General features: G+C 41.3%; 1 protein-coding gene across 2 annotated transcripts in view; it reads left to right on the top strand.

Moving 5' to 3' along the window:
* WTIP (WT1 interacting protein) overlaps positions 1 to 18,781 on the top strand; it is a 74,359-nt gene that overhangs the window by 21,902 nt on the left and 33,676 nt on the right. For both annotated transcript variants that reach the window (XM_031615423.2, XM_090149339.1), the window contains exon 2: positions 5,786 to 5,887. In XM_031615423.2, the coding sequence (XP_031471283.1) occupies positions 5,786 to 5,887 (102 nt within the window). The remainder of the gene's footprint in view (positions 1 to 5,785; positions 5,888 to 18,781) is intronic.

Raw genomic sequence — 18,781 nt, 5'->3', positions numbered from 1 at the left:
TTTTCTGAGTAAGTTCTAAGCGTGCATGCCTTCTGCTCCAAACCTTGCTAAAGCTAATTGAGTGATAATGGCTCCTTCAGTATGCTGGCTCTGAAACAATGGAGATCTTTTCATGTTGACAGATGAGTAGCCCAAGTAGTATATTGATGGCATTTTTAGCCTCTCCAGGAGGAGGAAAGCCAGGGTGGTGTGTCAGAAAAAATTTAATAACAGTAAAATATCTTCAGGTCTTGCTTTGGTTAAGACATTATTTCTGTTAGGTGATGTTGTGCCTATCTTTCCCACAGTTTAACCTTACTCTTACTTCATGTGGGGTGCGTGTGAACCAGAGCAGTGTCACCGGATGGGGCCAAGCCCCCCCTATCCATGAGGAATCATGACTGTGTGGATGGGTTGTGCTTTGGGAGGGAGTTTAAAGTGTTTATTGAAGCATGTCTGCTTCTCTGAGTCTAATTTTTCATCTTAAAGTTGTGACGTCTTTTCATCTTCCCAGTGGGAGAGAGAGCAGTGTAGGCAGTGTACCCACCTGATACCCCTCGTTGTACCTATTGCAGAAATGCTACGGCCAACCCTTACTGCAATTGTTATGTTGCTGCTTAGAGCATCTAGAGTATATTTTTCTTATTTATAACTTGCACATACCAGATTTCATTTTATGTTGGGTACTGAGGTCTTGGAAGAATTGCCAGGTATCTGTCAGGTGACAGATTCAGTAAGAACTACCAGTGGTGATAAGGGCTGAGAGGGGTTCCCTCAGTCCTCCCTGGCTGCTGGGAAAAGGCTCTGCTCCTTTGTCCTTTGTAGGTGCCTTGCTAGGGGATGACGTGTACATCAGAACATCGCTCCTCCTGTGTTTGTTGGAAGAAGGGGAGCATTTTTCTCTCCTGAAGTCACAGCATCCGGAGCTGCTGCAGACCAGGATGTCAGTACAGTAGCGGCTGTCAGCTCAGGCCGGTACAGTTGCAGCACAGCCTGATTGGCTGTGCCTGAAGCAGCTTTGCTGCTTCCCTATTTATGCAGCTTCCTAGCAGAATATTTTTTAAAGGTGGTAGCAACACCCTGTTTAAAACTTGCTTAGCTGCAAGAGGCTGCAGGCCTTTCACTGGAGGAATGCCTCCAGTGGTACGGGCTGTCCATGGAGGTCTAGCATAGCCCGTCTGCAGTCCTCATGCTTTCACAGTTAGCCCCCTGTGCTGCACTTTACTTTCTCTGAGCTAAAGTTTCTTCCTCCTTTATAATTCTTGCTTCATGCCTGTAGGTTTTCATACCCTGCACCTTGAGTATGCCAAAGGGGTGTGGAAAGCTTGTTACTGAAGTTTCAGGAGATGGTCTTTCTCTGCCAGAGAAGAGAAAATGAAATTTTGCAGTAACCCAAGGGTAAAATTCAATCACCCTCTCTTCCCTGCACTGCAGTGTGCACAGAACTGCTGAGGCAGGGAGGGATTCATCTGTGCCATGTGTTAGTTGTTAATTTTAGCTTTGCCATAACTCTTGACGACAGGGCATGGTTGTTTCCTACTGTAGGCAGCATGTAGCAGTTATCCAGGAGATACAGTCTGACTGTAAGACAGTAAAGCTGCAGCTCATCCCTGAGCTGTGGCATGCTGTCAAGAAGTGCAATAGACAGATTCTCATTCTGACTCATACAGCTGCTTCTTGCTGAAGTTGAGGCCATGTGGTACCATTTTTCTTGCATTCGTGCTAAAACATTGAATTCAGGATAAGTGAGGATAGAATTAGGTGCAGGCTGATTTCCACATGTGCCTGAGGACAAGGCCTGGCCAAAAGGTCGTACATCTGCTGTTATACATACTGCATTTAATTTTTGACTACCGTCTTTTTCCTAATTCTGGGTAACTGGTGAAATCTGGATGAAGTACCAGTCTGCTGCTTGTACTTGCACGGTCAAAAAGACACAGGCTTGTCAGGAGAGAGATCATCCCAGAACTGGATGTACAGGACCCAAACTGACCTTACTCTAACACGTAGACTACTGCAGGAGTCTTATGGCAAGTTTCACTGCATAGCTTTAATGTCTTCTCTAGGTAGCTGCTGGTAGCTTTGTTACACCGTGTGCTTTGATTTCTTGGGTCTAAACCAATGACAGACTATGACAGAAAATACGTATCTAGGCTGATAACAGTTTTTCTATTTTTTTGCGATGCTTGTACCAGGATTTCACTAATACACTTAGCTGAGGAGCATTGCTTTTCTGATAGCTCTGTTGCTGTGCAGTGCTGGAGCTTGCCCTGCTGCACCTGGAGATGCCATTCTGACTGATGCTGTCACGCTCGATGAAGTGGGCTGGTTAAAGTGTGGGGAGCGCTGGCAGCATGCTGCAGCTAATTCTGGCAGCCTCTCAGGGGGCTCATTCTCTTTCCAGCATTGCTTTTAATGATGGACTTCAGCTGAGGTCCACAGGGCACATTTGTTCAGTGGTTTCTCCCCCCAGTTCTATTAAATGCTGTGTAAAGATGCAGGCAATGTTTTACCTCAGCTAAGGAAGGATGCAGAATCGTGCTGCTACTGAGGGAGACTTCATGCAGACTTTGAGCCTACGTACAACATCTGGTAACATCTTTTCCTAGCTGAAAAAGGAGAGCAGCTCTGTAGGAGAGCTTTGGACCTGGGTGAAAATGCAGTTATTAATGTGTTGAAGAACTGGAGGTACAGTTGGAAGCTTAGTGTAGAGGTGTTGGGTGGGATAAGGAATTGAATGAGAGCTGAAACAGTTGACCTGAAGTCAGGTAAAGTGAGGAGTCAGAAATGAGATCTGCTTGCTCTGTAACAGTGCATTCTTCATAGGCAGTTTAACAAGTTTTGAAATTAAATCTGGAAAAAGAAAAAGTGATGTAGCTGTTATGTCAGGGCTTACACAAGCTTACAGTGTGCAGTCTGGGCTGTGACTGGTGGAACACATGGTGGAACAACCATGTGATCAGTGCTTTTCCAAGGCAGTTATGAGCTCACACTATGCTCACACCACAGCTGCATATATACTTTCCAAAATACACTTTTAGAATTATGCATATGCCTTTTTAGCATGCTGATGGTCTCTGTGGTCATTTATTCCTAGAGCTAATGACTGTTCTTTCAGAGAATATAAGTTAAAAAAGTGGCAGCTGCTCTTAACGAATCACTTGCTGCAGAGACCAATATTAACACGCACAGTAAATCCTTTTGCTTCTGATGGTTCACTGGAGCAGTGGCAAATAAATTAGGTAATACTTTCATTTATCAGAGCAGTTCATGGCTGTAGTAGAGAATATGAGAGCTCATTTACAGTAACTTCAGAACTACAGGCTGGATTTCTGTTATGCTTTGGATAAACAAGAAGGCGTAAATAGAAAAAGCTGTGTGACCTCACAACCAGGCTAGTGTTAGCCATCTACCTCAGGTACACAATTGGCATTAAGAGATGGGAAAGAAGAGTGCAGCTGGGGAGCTCTCATAGGGCTCTGTTCTGGCTCCTCTACCTGGAGTTAAACTTGAAATACGGTACAACAACCTTATGCTGAAGTTAGAAGATTTCTGATTTCTGAAACAGTTGCTTTCTTTGCTGTGTGTGCAGCCCCTCTGCTCCAAATGCCAGGAAGGACAGCAGTTCTTTCAGGGTTTGTAGCCTGTGGTGAAACAGGCAGGTTTGGGAGTTGCTGTGGCTGCTGTTGGTTGTAGTGCTGTTGCTGCTAGCTCCTCCTGCAGCTACTGGCTGACAGACCTGTTTTCTGATCAGTGTCCTCAATAATCAATAGTGGTCTTTTATCAGCAATTAACCATTAACTTGTGGCTAATAGCAGGCTTTTTTCATAACCTTTGTCTGTGCATAAATAAATAGATGTAACATCCTTGGATAAGGCAACAGATACACTGAAGTTTCCATTTTTCTGTATCTGAACTGAGCTTGTCTAAGGAAGGACCAGCAGTATAGTGAACTGATGGATATAGGTGGCATCTGGTTCAGTATTATAGGTTTACCTAAGGACATTAGCTTTAATAATATGAGATACCATAGTTCCTACTTCATTGAAACACAAAACTCAAGTTCAAGATTTTTTTTAAACTTCTGTTAATAGATTGGCTGGTTTCTCTAAGTTTATAATTTCTCTTAATTGACAGATATTCTCATGGTGCAAAATTACAACATTGTTGAACAAGATGAATGAAAAGCTGATCTCTTTTCATGATTTGAAAAGAGGTAGTTAAATGTAGAAATACCAAGAAACCCATGACTTATGGAAGGTCTTCCCGTTTTAGTACTTGGATTAGTAGCATAGGAAGTTGCTTTTTTTTCCAAGTATCTCTTTTTAAACAGTTCATACTACACAGTCCATATAGATGCACAGTTCAGTTTCAGAAGTGGTGTTTAAGTCTTGACTAGCTTAAAGGACAGAAATATTTCTGGGTTGTTGTGTTGTTTGATTGTTTCTTTACTGAGAGATCTGTACATCTCAGCTGTATTGATGGGTCCTGCTCTTCTGCCAGCTTTGCTCATCTCCTTGCTGCTATTTGCCAGAGACGGGTGGCATTTTTTTTTTCCTTTCCAGTTCATATGCTGGAAGTGTATAAAACCTGTGAAAGGGGAACTAAGACACCAAATGATTTGTTAGCCTTTTTTTTTCCTGCTGTGTAAGTTTCTACTAATTCATAATGTACTAATTTTCTCTGGGCAGCTTGCATTTATATTTTTGTGTGTGCATATGTGTACAAATTAAAATGCTCATAGCATAACAGGGAAGAATTCTGGGTGATTAAAGTTCGGTTTTGTAGTTCTTGAGTTCCTAGGCTTTCAAGTACATTAGCAGTTTTGTTGATGCTAGTAATGCTGAGCTTGTACGTGCATTTGTAGAAATAGGGCCTCGAACAGCCCATAGATCACAACTTCCTTATAAAGCTGTGCAAGGTAGAAAACTCAATTTCTATTTTCTCCTGTAGTGTTTCCAAACTCAAGGTTTTGAGATGCACTTTAGAGCTCCAGTCAGAGACCAGTGATCATCTCAGATGAACTTAATCAGTCCTCTGGAGTATGTGGAAGAAGGATACAGATTTGTGAGCGTTTCATTTCCGCTTCATAGTGAGCCTGTGCTGAGACTGACAGCTGAGTTTGCTGGCACTGTGCTTCTTTGTACTTTCATCTTGTACAGGCTATATATGAGAAACATCCCCAGCTTCACCAAGAGCAGGCTTTTTAGGCACTGAAAGTGAATTTCTGCCCCCACTGAAAAACTGCTAGCATAGTGTTTTTGCCCTTAGACCATAAGAAAGGTGGAAGCTTTGCTCTTCTGTTTCATAAGCTCCCAGGTTATGTTTTAGGTTGCATATTACTAATTGTGGACAGTTAAACAGTTATTAAATGCAACTAATAAGGCCTGTTTCCCTGTGCTTGCTTCCACCTGGACCAGCATTGCTGATGTATTATTTGTGCTCCTGGAGATAGGCAAAGAGAAAACACTTCATTTTAGACGTGATTGTTATCATTCGTGATTCTTGAAAGTAAAATGGTCAAGATCATACTAGATTGTTTCTTGAGCAAAATTTCTGTCTTTAGCTAGCCTCAGTCTCCATATGTTGAATTGCCAGCAGAGGCCTGCTCCAACCCTTTTATTTTGGGTTAATTACAACGTATTTATTTCGTATAAACTGTCTGCTGCTGACTTGCATATTTGAGTCTAATGATGTGGAGGAGCACATTGATTTGGAGGTACTGTGAGTACTATGATTCAATGGCCCAGAGCTAATTTTAGAATCTGAAAAGAATTCTAACATTCATTCTGTTTTTTCTTTGTAGGTATTTGTATAAAATGTGGAAAAGGTGTGTATGGAGCGAGCCAGGCTTGCCAAGCAATGGGTAACCTCTATCATACCAACTGCTTCACATGTTGCTCTTGTGGTAAGTCAGACCTACTGCAGCCTTACTAAGTGGCTTCCTTTTGTAATTTTGTGTTCCTGTAGCAGCCAGCGTGCAAAGTGAGACCTCATCTTGCTTGTTTCCTGAGGCAAAATTCCTATTTGAGACTCCAGCTTCAGAAGTTTGATTTTTTTAATTTGCCATATGTAAGTTTTCAATGGTGTTATTCTTAAGCATCAGCCTCCAAAAGTGGTATTTGGTTGTTTTGAAGGTTACATTTACGAAATGGCTTCAGCTTGGCATTTATAAGCACTATGAGCTTTAAATCACTTGTTTATGAAACTGTAATGTGTATTTAGCATTTTTACAGGAAAAAAAAGATAAAATTTGTGTAGCCAAAGCCTTTTTGCCTCACTATTTGTAAATGCAACTCGAATCAAGCACACATACGTTAATCGCTTTTGTGTTTTTGTAGTGTTCAGTTTTTGTTTTGCTTAAATGTGATAAAAACAAATAGAAATCAGAAGTTGATACTCCTTACACAATATTTCTCTTTTGTAAAGGAGAACTGTAGGTAAATCACTATCTGGTTACTACTCTTAGAAATTCTTTACATACATACATAAATCTGAATGCGTGTAAAAGTGATGCACTTAGTATTTCATCTGGGAAAGTCATGGCTTTGCCAGGGATAACAGGCTTTGGAAAATTCAAGACAAGACTTTCAACTGTGTTTGAAGCTAGGCATTGTGGAATCATAGCATGGCTTGGGTTGGAAAGGATGTTAAAGCTCATCTGGTGCCGATGCCCTGCCAACGGCAGGCTTGCCATCCATTAGGTCACGCTGCCCATGTCTTATCCAGTCTGGCCTTGAAAGCCTTCAGGGATAGGGCATCCACAGCTTCTCTGGGCAGCCTGTGCCAGTGTCTCACTGCCCTCTGGGTGAAGCACTTTTGATGGAAGCTTCCTAGGTGTCTTGTTTGAAACTGCTGTGTGCTCACAAATTCCCACCAAGTTTAAGGGAAGGATGAGAGCTCATTTTCTGGAGTCAGGTAGTTTTCTTTGATATATCCATGCTTTTTTTTTTTTTAATTTAAATATTTCGTTGCTAATATTCGATATCCAGATCAATATCTTGTTGTGACACATATATACAGCAAAAGATTGAACAAAATATGCTGAGTGTAAGTTGTTTATTAAAATAATTGTTAAGGATTAGAGAAAGAGAGGAAAGGATTATTGGTAATGAAAAGAACCACTATAAAGTTTACTTCTGAAAGGAGAGGTGTTGTCTTTTTTCCTGAGGTTTCTACAGATAAGTAAATATTTGTTTAAAGAAACCTACAACCTGAATGTAGAATTTATAAATCACTCTGGACCATTACCAGGCTCTAGAATAAACTTGTCTCAAAGCTTCGGGGATTGCTTATGACTTTGTTCAATTCTGACAGTGAATTAGTAGCTGTCTTGTTGGCTCCCAGAGTGAATGAAGCATCCCGCTTAGCAGAGGATTACAAAATGTGATAGTGGATAATATCTATTCACTCATCGCCAGCGTTAACCTAACCTAATTGCATGGGTGAGTTCCAGCTTCCTCTTTGGGGCAGACTTTTTATTTAAATAGTTGAGATGCACGTTTGTCACCGCAGGTGTCAATACGCAAGTAACTTTGTTCCTCAGAAGAATATATCTAAGGGCTGAGGAGCATATTAACAGCAAAACACACTCCCAGCTTAATTATCCAAAAGCACAACAAGCTTTTGTGACCATTCTGTGAAGTGTGTGTGGCCAGTGTACATCTAACAGAGGGCGATTTGAGACACGTCCTTTCAGAGCATGGTTTTGCCTCACCCTACTGTGCTGTAGGATTTCATGTTTCGTACAACTTTCCATGAGTCAGTCATGCTCATATGTGTGAGGAAACAGTTGCCATCTGAGCTTCTTGCTGTACTGTTGGTGGGCTGGAGAGCCCAGATGCCATCTCCTAGGATACTTCACAGGCAAGAAGTGCTTGGATTTGATTTTGCCTGCAGGTACTGATACAACCTGTTGAAAGGGGAGTAGTCTGGGCCTTTCTGATGTTAGGCGCTGAAAAAGTGTCTGGGCTGTTAATGCAGCAGCAGGTCTAAGTACTGAAATACTTGATCAAAATTTATATTCAGTTGCCTGCAAACGTGAGACAAAAGCAGAGCTTTCCCTCTCAACTCAGCCCCTAAATAGTATCAAACACAGCTAGAGGGAGGATGTTGCATTAGTTTTTCAGCTGCACACTTGATTTGGGGTATCACATGCACTAGATCCAGACCTTAGGAATGAGGCATCCAGGTCAGATCTGTGGGAGTTGCATCCTGGAGTGTGCTGCTTAAGCAGCTTTACCAGATGTCTTGTATGAGCAACTGAACACAAACTGCTCATAGTGCTGGAGTTTATGAATAGGGAGTTCATTTTACCATATCATTGGTGAGACCCAGTTTAGACTTATGTGCTCTAGTTTTGATGCACACCTTCAGAAAGGTGAGGAGAAACTGGAAAGGATCTGGAAGGAATTATGTGGATGATGGAAGACTAGAGAAAAGATAATCACTAGAACCCAATGTATTTTGAGTGTCAAAAATAGTGGGGGCAGGGGTGTGTGACTTGGTTGGAGCTTGTGATCAACTCTTTCCAGGAAACAGCATTAAAAACTGGTGTCATACGTATGAGATACAAACACAGGACAGATCTCAAGGCAATTCAAATAGGGAATCAAAGACAGTCTTTATAAAATGAAGATCATTAATCACTGGAACAGAACAGCAGAGAAGTGGCAGATTAAGACCAAATGTCCCTTTGGAAAGTGTCTTAAGTTAAGCTTTAGTACATGTGTACCTGGGTAATAATTAAGGCAAGAGGTCATACGTCATGGATTAATGCTTCTCTTGACCAGTAATGTGTGTGCCCTTGACAGGGAAGCAGAAGTGTGAGCAGTTATGCAGATGTAGACTCTTGGGACTCTTCTGAAGCCCTCATGCTTATCTCTTGTGATCATGAATGCAGAAAGGTTAGAAAATACTTCAGAAATGTAGTAGATAAACAGGAAAGACGTGGTGATTGGTCTCCTGTAGACATTTTTGTTAATATGTTTATATGGTCTTTTCATTGTCTTTCTTGTTTCTAGGAACTTTGGGGCAGGACTTGATAGTACTGATTCAGAATTGTTTGAAAAGTTTCTAGTGAGTAGAGATGAGAGGAAGAATGAAAAGGAGAAGTCAATGATCCAGCAGGCAGAGACATTCTGTTTTAAAATAAAATGAACACATTAAAGAGGCAGAAATGCATCAGTGAATTTTGGGTATTTGAGCCTTACGTATGTACCTGAAGTGTCAGCATCGCAGAACTTCGCTTTTTCAGTTACATTTTTATTTCTCTTTGTAAGTGCAGGTGATTGGTTGGAGGAATTAATGGACTCTGTTTGATACTTCTGGGAGAAAATAACTTACCTGTCACCTCCAGGCTTCAGGGGGCACAATAGTGTTCAAGTCACACTTGCATCCACAGCATCTTTTCAGGCTTTCAGGCTGAATATTTTATTCCAGTGCCACTGGCTGTAGGCACTACAGTAAAATAAATCTCTACTCTGAAGAAACATCAATTTGATCATTGTTTCTTTCAGAGTGGTAGAATGTGGTAGCGAGTGAGCTTTGCAGAGTCTGGGGGATTTGAAGTCTAAAAGCTGAGATGTATTTTGCCATGGAAAACAGGGATGTATTCTGTTCTTGGTGAAGGGAAATGTTTGAGCATGCCATTCGTCTTCAATTTGTGCTTTTGCCACTGGTGTTAAGGCACAGGAAATCACTGCAGGATCAATCAGAAGCCTAAAGCAAACTGTATAATCCCAAAGGTATGCAGCTCATTTCTTACCTAGTAGGTACTGATTAGTCTGGAGTACTGGGTGTGTTGTACAGCTGTTTTATTTCAAGGGATGGAACATAAAGGTATCACAGTTCAGCTGCTTACTGGCAGTGCTGCTGCTGCCTCAGCTCTAGCCTTTGTCCAGACTGTACGAAATTCACTGGTTCAAGCATCTCTTAGAGATCACAGTGAAAGCTGTCAGCACATTCATTCTAAAAGGCCCAAGAGGGCCAACTGTAGCAGCAGGTATTGTTGCCCTGAAGGTATGATGTGCTGTTCTGTATTAGCCTCTGCCCTCCAATTACTGTAAGAGGGGAATCTGTTCATAGTTGTATTTGCAGCTTGACTGTAGAGTTGTATTACGTCTCAGAAGCAACAAATGCCTTCTTATTGAGACCACTGAGTGCTGCTGTATGTAGATGTCTGTTAATAGGAAGCTGGTTGTGTTCCTACTTGTACGAGTTCCTTGTGACATTGGAAAAGTTCTTTTCCATGTCTGCTGCCTGGAGTTGAACTTTTGTTTGCTCTTGGTGGTAGTAAGGCACAGAGCATCCTAAGGGATGTTTTCCCCCAGCGTATATTTATCAGCAGTTGATGAGTTTTGGTGGTTAGATGCTGTGCTGTGTTTTTAATAGAATAAAATAAAAATCCTTGTGGAAGATTTGTTTCCAGTTCATATTTGTTCTGTCCCCACATATTTATAAGTCTAGCATGAGTCACTGCATCCAAATTGCACGTTGCCAATGTTTGCTTCAGAGTCTTCAGTTAGATTCTCTGTGAAAGTGATGTTCATGTAAAATAAAATTCAGTGTCAAGTCTGAGGTCTTGTACTTAGTCCATTTACTGTAGGGCTGGTAATCATGCTGGTACGAATTTGTGTGCGCGTGTTGTTGCCTTTTAACTCCTTAGTGCTTCATGGCTAAATTTTCGGTGACTCAGTTTCAGTATCTGTTCATCTGACTACCACCATTTTGTGCAACTATTCTGAGCACAGAGGAACGCAGTGAGAACACTGAAGGCAGGGAAGCTAAAGAATACTGCTTTGAGGGGTGCAAAGCTGAGCAGTGAAAGTCTGCTGGGTAGTTCACGTCATTGCACACTTTCCTCTGCAGTTTTTTAACCACGTTCTGTCAGACCAGAGCAGACTGGAATTTTGAGATTTTTGGTCTGTAATCCTGTCAGAGCCATTGGTTAATACCTGGTGCTTGGGGGAAGACAAACTGGCGGATGATTCAGTACTGTGCATGTGGGAACATTCCTTGCCGACCCCTGTGGCCTGGAGCGTGAGAGCTGGATGCCCCAAACTTGCATAACTGTGACTGTTACTCATCCTCAACTCAGACCCTGTGTTCAGATTGAATTCATGGCCACCTGAATGTTTGGTGGTTTCCAAGCCATAAATGGAGCTGGCAGTAGTTTCTGATGCTCTGTGTGCGAGGCAGTTATTTTGACGAATGATTCATGGAAAAAACTAAGCACTTTAGAGAGATGTAAGTTCAGTTAGGAAAAAGTACCAAAGGATCTGTGAAGCAGTGGTCTCTCTGTCTGCATAGGTAGCTATAGGACTGTGGTTTGTGTAGATGTGTATTTGAGTTAACTTGCAACATGGTTCCAGGAATGCAGAATTTTGCCTGAGTCATTCTGTGACTTTGGGAAAAGCTACAGCTTGCACTTAGCTCTGTGCCTTCGGTTTTAACACGTATCAAGATGGACAATTACAAGTTATGTAAAATATGTCTGTAGCTGGGTCCCAGGAATATCTATAAATGTGAAACTCACCAAAAGGGAGGTACTTGCTTTAAAGAGACAGATTGTAGAGAGAATAATGGCTTGAGATTTTCGGTTTTACCTTGCAGAAGGCTCTGAACCATGAATGTGTCTTAGCAAAGGAATGTAATCTTGTCTCCTGATACTTAAAAGTCAAACTTGGATACCAGCCCCTGTAAGAGCCCAAGTACATTCAGGTACCAATTGGTAGGAAAATATTTCCTTTATCTCAATCCATTTGGAATCCAATAGTATTCTTAGCTTCAGAAAAATGAGAAAGGATGGGGAAAGGGTAGTCAGAAGTGTTTGAGTTGAAATTGACATAGGAAACTCCTTCATGCAGTTGTGAGTTTTTTTGTTTTTTTTTTGTTTCTGATAGTGTGTTCTTTTGTTTGTCTTTTGGTTGTGATTTTCAGGATGTGTTTTGCAGTGCTTCCTGCACTGCTTTAAGTCCCAGCCATGCTGTGGTCTGACGCAGCACTGGTTTCAGGTATAGATATGTGTCTCTCTGCAGGCAGTTCTCCTAGATGTTATGTCACGAAAGATTTTCAATTCTGTGCCTGCTTTAAATCAAGTTGGTTCAGAAGTGTGGTAGGATCTGTTTTTTAGGGGCAACACATCTGATTATCCCAATCCTGAGCCCTTGCTTTCAGGAAGATACCTCAGATGCTCAAAGAAAAACGTGTGCTTATTAATTATCTTAACAAAGAGTATCGCTCTTCTCTGAGCAAATATCCAATAGAGAAATGAGAAATGTTTCCACCATCCTCCATTTCTGATTTGCAGAGGACATGTGATTAGTAGTTGGCTAGTGGTTTGTCTCCATCTCTGTTTCCTTAGAAAGTATTAATTGCATTCTCCCATTAATTACTCTAGCATTAAATGCATTGGATGGTTATTTTAATAGGTGGAGGTTGCTTGGCAACTAATGATGTAAACCTTTTTCTACATTGACTGACCATAGATGTAGTTCTTTGTATTAATAATATGGAAACTATCATAGGCAGCACCTGCAATCTTTTCAGGGATTGGAAACCTAAAATGCAAAAATTACATTCTCAGAGGTTTCAGCCTTAGTTTTTTATTTTTAAGAGCTATGGTAAATACTACAGAAAACCTAATCACTTGTGTAATTCTGTGTTTGTTCTGTGTTTGTCTTATTTATCGTAACAAGATTTGCAAAAATTTCCCAGTTTCCTTCTCAATATCTATTATATCCCACTTTTGATTGTCTTAGAAACCCATCTCTCTGCTGCAATTTTTTCCATCTTTCTATTCTGCTCTCCTTCTTTCTTGTCTTCCTCTGTCCATTTAAAATGTTTTCTGGGGAAACATACTTGCTTTTCCAAGAGAAAAGATTCCTTTGTGTTACTGTTGAGATCATCTCTCAAAGGAGAAGATATCCAGATAATCCAGAACAGAGCATTAGGGAAATCACTGATGTTATTGACAGATGTTTCTGCTTCCTTTTTCCAGGTTCGATAATTTTTGAGTATTAACTAAAAACTAAGGAAAAAACAGGGAAAAAAGTGTAAAAGAAAGCAGATAAAAGGAGATGTGGGGGGAGAGTCGTTGCTGAATGTAATTTTATTGGTCTAGGTTCTTCTGTGTTTTTTTCTTATGTGTTTTGCAAAATACTTCTTCATTACTTTAGCATTCAGAGTATCAATCTGAAAACCAAGCCCCAAAAGGCCACGGAGTTCTCTTAAACCATTTCTAACTCAATATATCGTCACTCTGTAATAAGTGAGGTCTACCTTCACACATCAGTTAGTCGAGTTTTGTCTTTGATCACATCAGCACCCAGTATGACTGACAGTTTCTTTTCTGGTGCTTATTCTAGTGAATTTGGGCCTCAGTTACAAACCTGTCCATGTACACACACACACCCACATCCACGGGATTGATCTCTCTCTAAAAGCGTGTCTTCTGGATGTTCTCCTATTGCTTAACTGAATCTCTCATTCCTCCTTCCTGCCCTTCAAATGTGTGGACCTCACTGCCCCTGCTCTGGGCTGACTAGAGGTGTGCTCTGCAGCCACCATTACCCAATTCTTTCCCCAGTGTCTTTGAAGAAACAGGCTGCAGTTTTTCTTGGAGACAGTTTTTGCAAAAGGAAACCAACTTTCACTTTTCCTTGGTTCTCTGAATATTCTCTTCCTTCTCTCTGAATATGTTTGCTCTGATGTGTCTGCTCTGCAACAGAAGAATTCAGACTTCACTATTTCTGTTTGAGCATCTTTTGTTTTCCATTTCAAACCAGCACAATGCATTTCTTTAGTAGAGCCCTTCACTGCTTGTCAGTTACTGTCTCCAGAAAATTGTCAGCTTGTCCTTGGCACTGCTTGAAATTTCATTGTACTCCGATTATTCCATGTTTTGACTGGTGTTGTGTATTTATGCTTTTCCTGGGTCCATATATTCTCTGGGAATACGACTTCAGACTGTTGGCAGCCCATCATATTCCTAACCAGAGTTAAAATTGTATCAATTCACAGCCATGGAAGCTTCATTATGTTCCTTCTCACAAACAAAACTGCTCTTCCAGACTTCCGTGTACTTTTTCAACTGAATCATGCTTTGTTCATGTTCCTCTTGCCTGTTTTCCTGTTTTTCATTTCTAGTTATGGACTTCTTGCTGTCCATCCCCCTGGTGACGCTCTGCACTGCAGAGCCAGGACCTCTCCTCCCTAGCCCCACTCATACCTCTCTCTTCTGCCCTGCAAGTCCTGCGTAAGTTGGACAGCATCTACCAGAGAAATGTTTTGTAAAGCTTCTGTTGATGGAGATGGTGTGAAGCAAAAATGGATTTTTACTGCTTATGTTATCTTCATCTTCACGTGCTCTATAACAAAGGTCTGTCTGTCTTCGCACTTTATCCATTTCTCCTATTTGAGCAAGATTACTGACTCATCCTCTCTGGTAATTTTTGTTTAGTATTTAATTCAATGGAGAGATCTGTATGGCCTGAAAACTCATTGATGTTTCACACCAGAAAACAGCCTGGGTTTTACATTTGAAAATAATTTTACAGATCAAAAGCTTCCACTATCAATTTTCACCTTAAAAATGGGTCTAAGAAAGCTGTTTGTCTGAAGACTTCTGCTACATATGAAACAAAATAGATGATCTTTTGTCTTCACATTTATGAAATTGATTAAACAGCAGCAGCAGACCTGGTAGTATTGTCCCTGGATGTACAGCAGACCTGGTAGTATTGTCCCTGGATGTACACTGACGGGAAGTTTGACATTGTCTTTCCAGTTTCCTTTTGGCTGAGAATATTAACAAAAGACATTAACAAAAGAATATTAACAAAAGACAGCTGAGTGAATTATTAAGCCGGTGGTCCTGAAGGGGTAACTCAGCCCTTTGAATCAAAGGATGGGGTTTTACTTCACTCTGCTATGGACTTGTCATTGTGGCAGGTCACTGAACCAGTCTGACTTCTCCCATGCAGCTAATTGTCACCTACCTCACACAGGTGATTCTGTGCTGATTTCATTAATATTTTGAAAAGAACTAGAGATTCTGAGATGAAAGTATCAGAGGAGTGGCAAGCTTTGTAAATTGTTAAATAATTGTTATATCACAAATAGATGCATTTGCTGGAATAAACATTTGCAGTATCTGGCAGCCAAGCCATACAGCTGTTACAGCTTGCTACTGAAAATAATTACTTGCTCAAATAATGTATATTTACAGTTTACGAAGGACCATTCTGAGGATTGTATGTCATTAAATACATGGACTAATGTAAGATTTTTAAAAGACTACTTTCCCAGCACCATTCCCTAGAGCCCTCAGTGCATGGGCCATGTGAATAATGTTCCCATTCCTCTGTCCAAGCCCAATGTTGTGTTTTTAATTTATATTAAGTATCCAAGGAATGCTGTCTCCAGTATTCAGAGAACTCTCTAAATCGGATGTGAGGCACAAATACACCAGAGGAGCATATCAGAGAAATGGGCTTGGCGCAAAGCCCACATAAACAACCATACTTTTTTTTTCCTCATTTAAATGATGGGACTCGGGAGGATCGGCCGATTATAGCTGCAGTGGGCTGTCCTTGGGACCAAGGAAAGTGCTTTGGTGACCCCTGGTATTTGACATGGGCTGAATGTTTTGCTTCCTTATAAACTTACTGTTATAAAATAGCAACTTTGTTCTGATAAAATTGACTTCTGCAGGTCACTTTCCAGACTTACTTGCTAGTGGGTGTATGCTGTCTTGTGTTCTTAGACTTCTCAGGAAATTTTAGCTTCGTTATAAACAGGTGAGAATTTTTCTCTGCCCATCTATTTTTCTCAAAGCATGAGGAATAAAATCAATAAATTAGATCTTAAACAATAAACATTTTTCCCCTTCCAATAAATATCTCATTTCCTGAAAATTCTTCCTTTGACCAGAACTTCTACTGAGATTTTTTAGATCTGTCACTGTTCATGGCCAAATCCATTTCCATTTACTGTCTAAAGTACCTCTGACTCTGTGGGCAGTGCCGTGAGCTTTTTGTTGAGCAGCAGGAGCCTGCTCTGATCACACTGATGCTAACAGCTTTACAGCGTGGTTCTCCCTAGGTGAGCCTGTTCCCTGTCCTTGTGGAAAAACAAAGGAATTTTGATTACAAACACTATGCCAGAAATAATGAGTTAAAATAGGACTTTTTCAGTAAAAATATTATTAGAGTGGAGCCTCTGCGTGGGTGCCCTGCATTGAACTGACACAAAAATAAGAAATCTTCATGCTTGCAAACTCTACCTCATGGTGTTGAATTAGGTGTGGTAAATACTTTCTAAAAACAGACGTGAAGCAGAACCCCGCTGTGGCCTCCCTCATGGCCAGCATCCAGTCTGTATTCAGTATTCCTCCATTTGTAGGATTATTGACTCCATTTGGCAGTTTTCAGGACCGGTATCTGATTGAGCACAGCCAGTGCACTTTGGCAGCCAGCAGAGATAACATGATACACTGCAGTATCCGTGTGTATCTAGAAAGTGGTGCTGGGCTGCTGAGGATGAAAGCATTTTCGTTGTGGCCACTACCCTCTCCTAAACTGCTCTGTGCTGTCTCTTCAGACAGTCATCCCTTAGTGATACTCTTTCTCATGAGAGCTCACCACCACTCCTGCTTAGAATAAATCAATGAGAATTATTTTCTTAAAGCGGTGGAGGGAAGTGGAAATGCAATAGTTTGAGGTGTAGTTTGTGTTTCTTGCCTGGCACAGATGTCCCAACAGCTTTGGGCAAAGAGTGAGGATGTGTTACTTAGGGAACATCACTTAGTATTTGCAGGATGTTTAGTCCTCCTCTTCCTCCAGGTGTTTAGTACTCAAGGAACAGGTCTGCAGCCAGAACAATCTGCTACCATTGCCCTGGGGACAGGTTACTTCAACATTTCACACACAATATTGCTGTTTCTGGGTGATGAAAGGACAGCAACCTGAAATGGCAAAGACTCTTCCCACTTCTCTGTATTTGTCCTACAGAGTGAAATAACAAACGAAGATGTAGCTTTGTATTTTTGCATTTAAGCTTTAATTTGTATGACGGGAGCAGAGATGTGGATTCCTACCAGAGATAATAAGTGTTGTTATTCTTGCAGAGCATTTTCTGCCAAGTGGTTTTGCAAGCACTGCTGTTGTCTCGTGCCAGGAGTGTGCTGGGAGAGAAGGGTGTAGGAGAGGCTGCTGACAGGCATGGCCTCTGAGATGCGTTCAAACCCCTGGTAAACATCAGTGTCAGTGAGGTTATGGAGTCCTTGTGAAATCATTCCTGAAATCCTATGAGAGTGCTCACTGCCTCATGCTGTTAGCAGGGGGCTCACAAAAACAGGTTGCAAGCCTCACAGACATCCTGTCTTCCTTCTGCCTGCTCACTGCATGTAGCAAAGGTAGTATGGAGGCAGCTGAGTTGGACACATTGCAAGGGGTTCCTCTGCTGCTTTGTGCACTACCCTGTTTAATCTTCACAAGCTCTCTTTATTGATACACAAGAGTAGCTGTATTCCTTCTTCTCATGTTCAGGATCCCAAATAACTTCCTACTCGCTTCCCCATCTGTTCTCACTGCTGCTTCCCCTGCAATCGGCTGACTGGTCCCTAGCATTGCCCTTCTCTGCTTTCTCTCTCTCTCTCTCTCTCTCTCCTGTAGGCCAGACTTGGTGTGGTACAGGCAGCCTGGTTTTCGGCACTGCCCTTTACTCTGGTTCCCTGTTCCCTCCAGAGGCTTGCTGCTCTCTCCCTTTCCTCCCACACCAGCCCTCAAACTGATTTTTCTTGCCTGAAATTATCAAACCTCAACTCTGTTTGACACGCTCCAGTAAACTTCCACAGCATTCAGAATAACAGTAAAAGCGAATGATGAGCTGCCTATCTTGTAATAGGCAAAGAAGCTGAAGAGAGAAGATCTTACAATATCTGCTGTAGGAAGAAGTAAAGCTAGTACACAGTGCTGGCTTCTGACAGCAAAGTTGGCTGTGTTGATGTCCATGACTCACGTTGCTTCTGTGCATGCATGCAGAATATGGCTGCTAACAAGGTCTACCAGCTCTTTAGTATACCTGTGTGGAGTTAGAGGATCTGATTTATTACCTCTGTAAAAGCTCTTCCTAGAATTAATGCAGGTAGCTTAGAGTGAGTTAGTGGATTTCTGACAGTGGGAACTTCAGTGTAAATTCAGACCTACGGAAACAATTCACTGGATTGGTATTGGTAACAACCCTGTGACTTCCAGAGCAGTGAACTCCAAAGAAGGGTGTATCTCTATGTATCCCAGAGAATGCTGACGATGATTGGCTGCAGGAAGAAACCTTTAAAATTTTCAATAGCATGTGTATATGTAACTTATAAACAAGTGTATGTATATTGAGGATGCTGTAAGAATTCTAAGTGGTAGAGGAGCATGATAAAAAAAAGTTTGATGGTTTTTCTAGAGGAAGAAAGCCTAAAGAATTCCTAGTCACCAGGATTTGTTTTGCTGTCTCCACAAGTTATTTAAGAGAGAAGAGTTCATACATTTGGGGAAGTTGGAAATTGTCTACTAAAACTATTAAGATGACATGTAGGTGAGAGTCAGAGATCACGTCTTCTAAGCCTTGTTTTTGAAAAAGGAAAAATGTTACTTTTTTATTACCCTGGCTAAATTTGAGAAGTAAATCATCCCTGCTGTTAGAAAAGTTCATTTTCAGGCAACAGTGTGTGGGGTTGGCTCAAGTAAAGCAACCTGTGGCTGGTATCTAAGAAGTATGTGGTGCTTAGATAATGATGATGGTGAAGATA

Source organism: Phasianus colchicus, chromosome 13 (assembly GCF_987193195.1).
Source record: "Phasianus colchicus chromosome 13, bPhaCol1.hap1.1, whole genome shotgun sequence".
Classification (NCBI taxonomy): domain Eukaryota; kingdom Metazoa; phylum Chordata; class Aves; order Galliformes; family Phasianidae; genus Phasianus; species Phasianus colchicus.
Note: the sequence above shows the minus strand (reverse complement) of the source record. Positions and strands in the feature narration are given on the sequence as shown.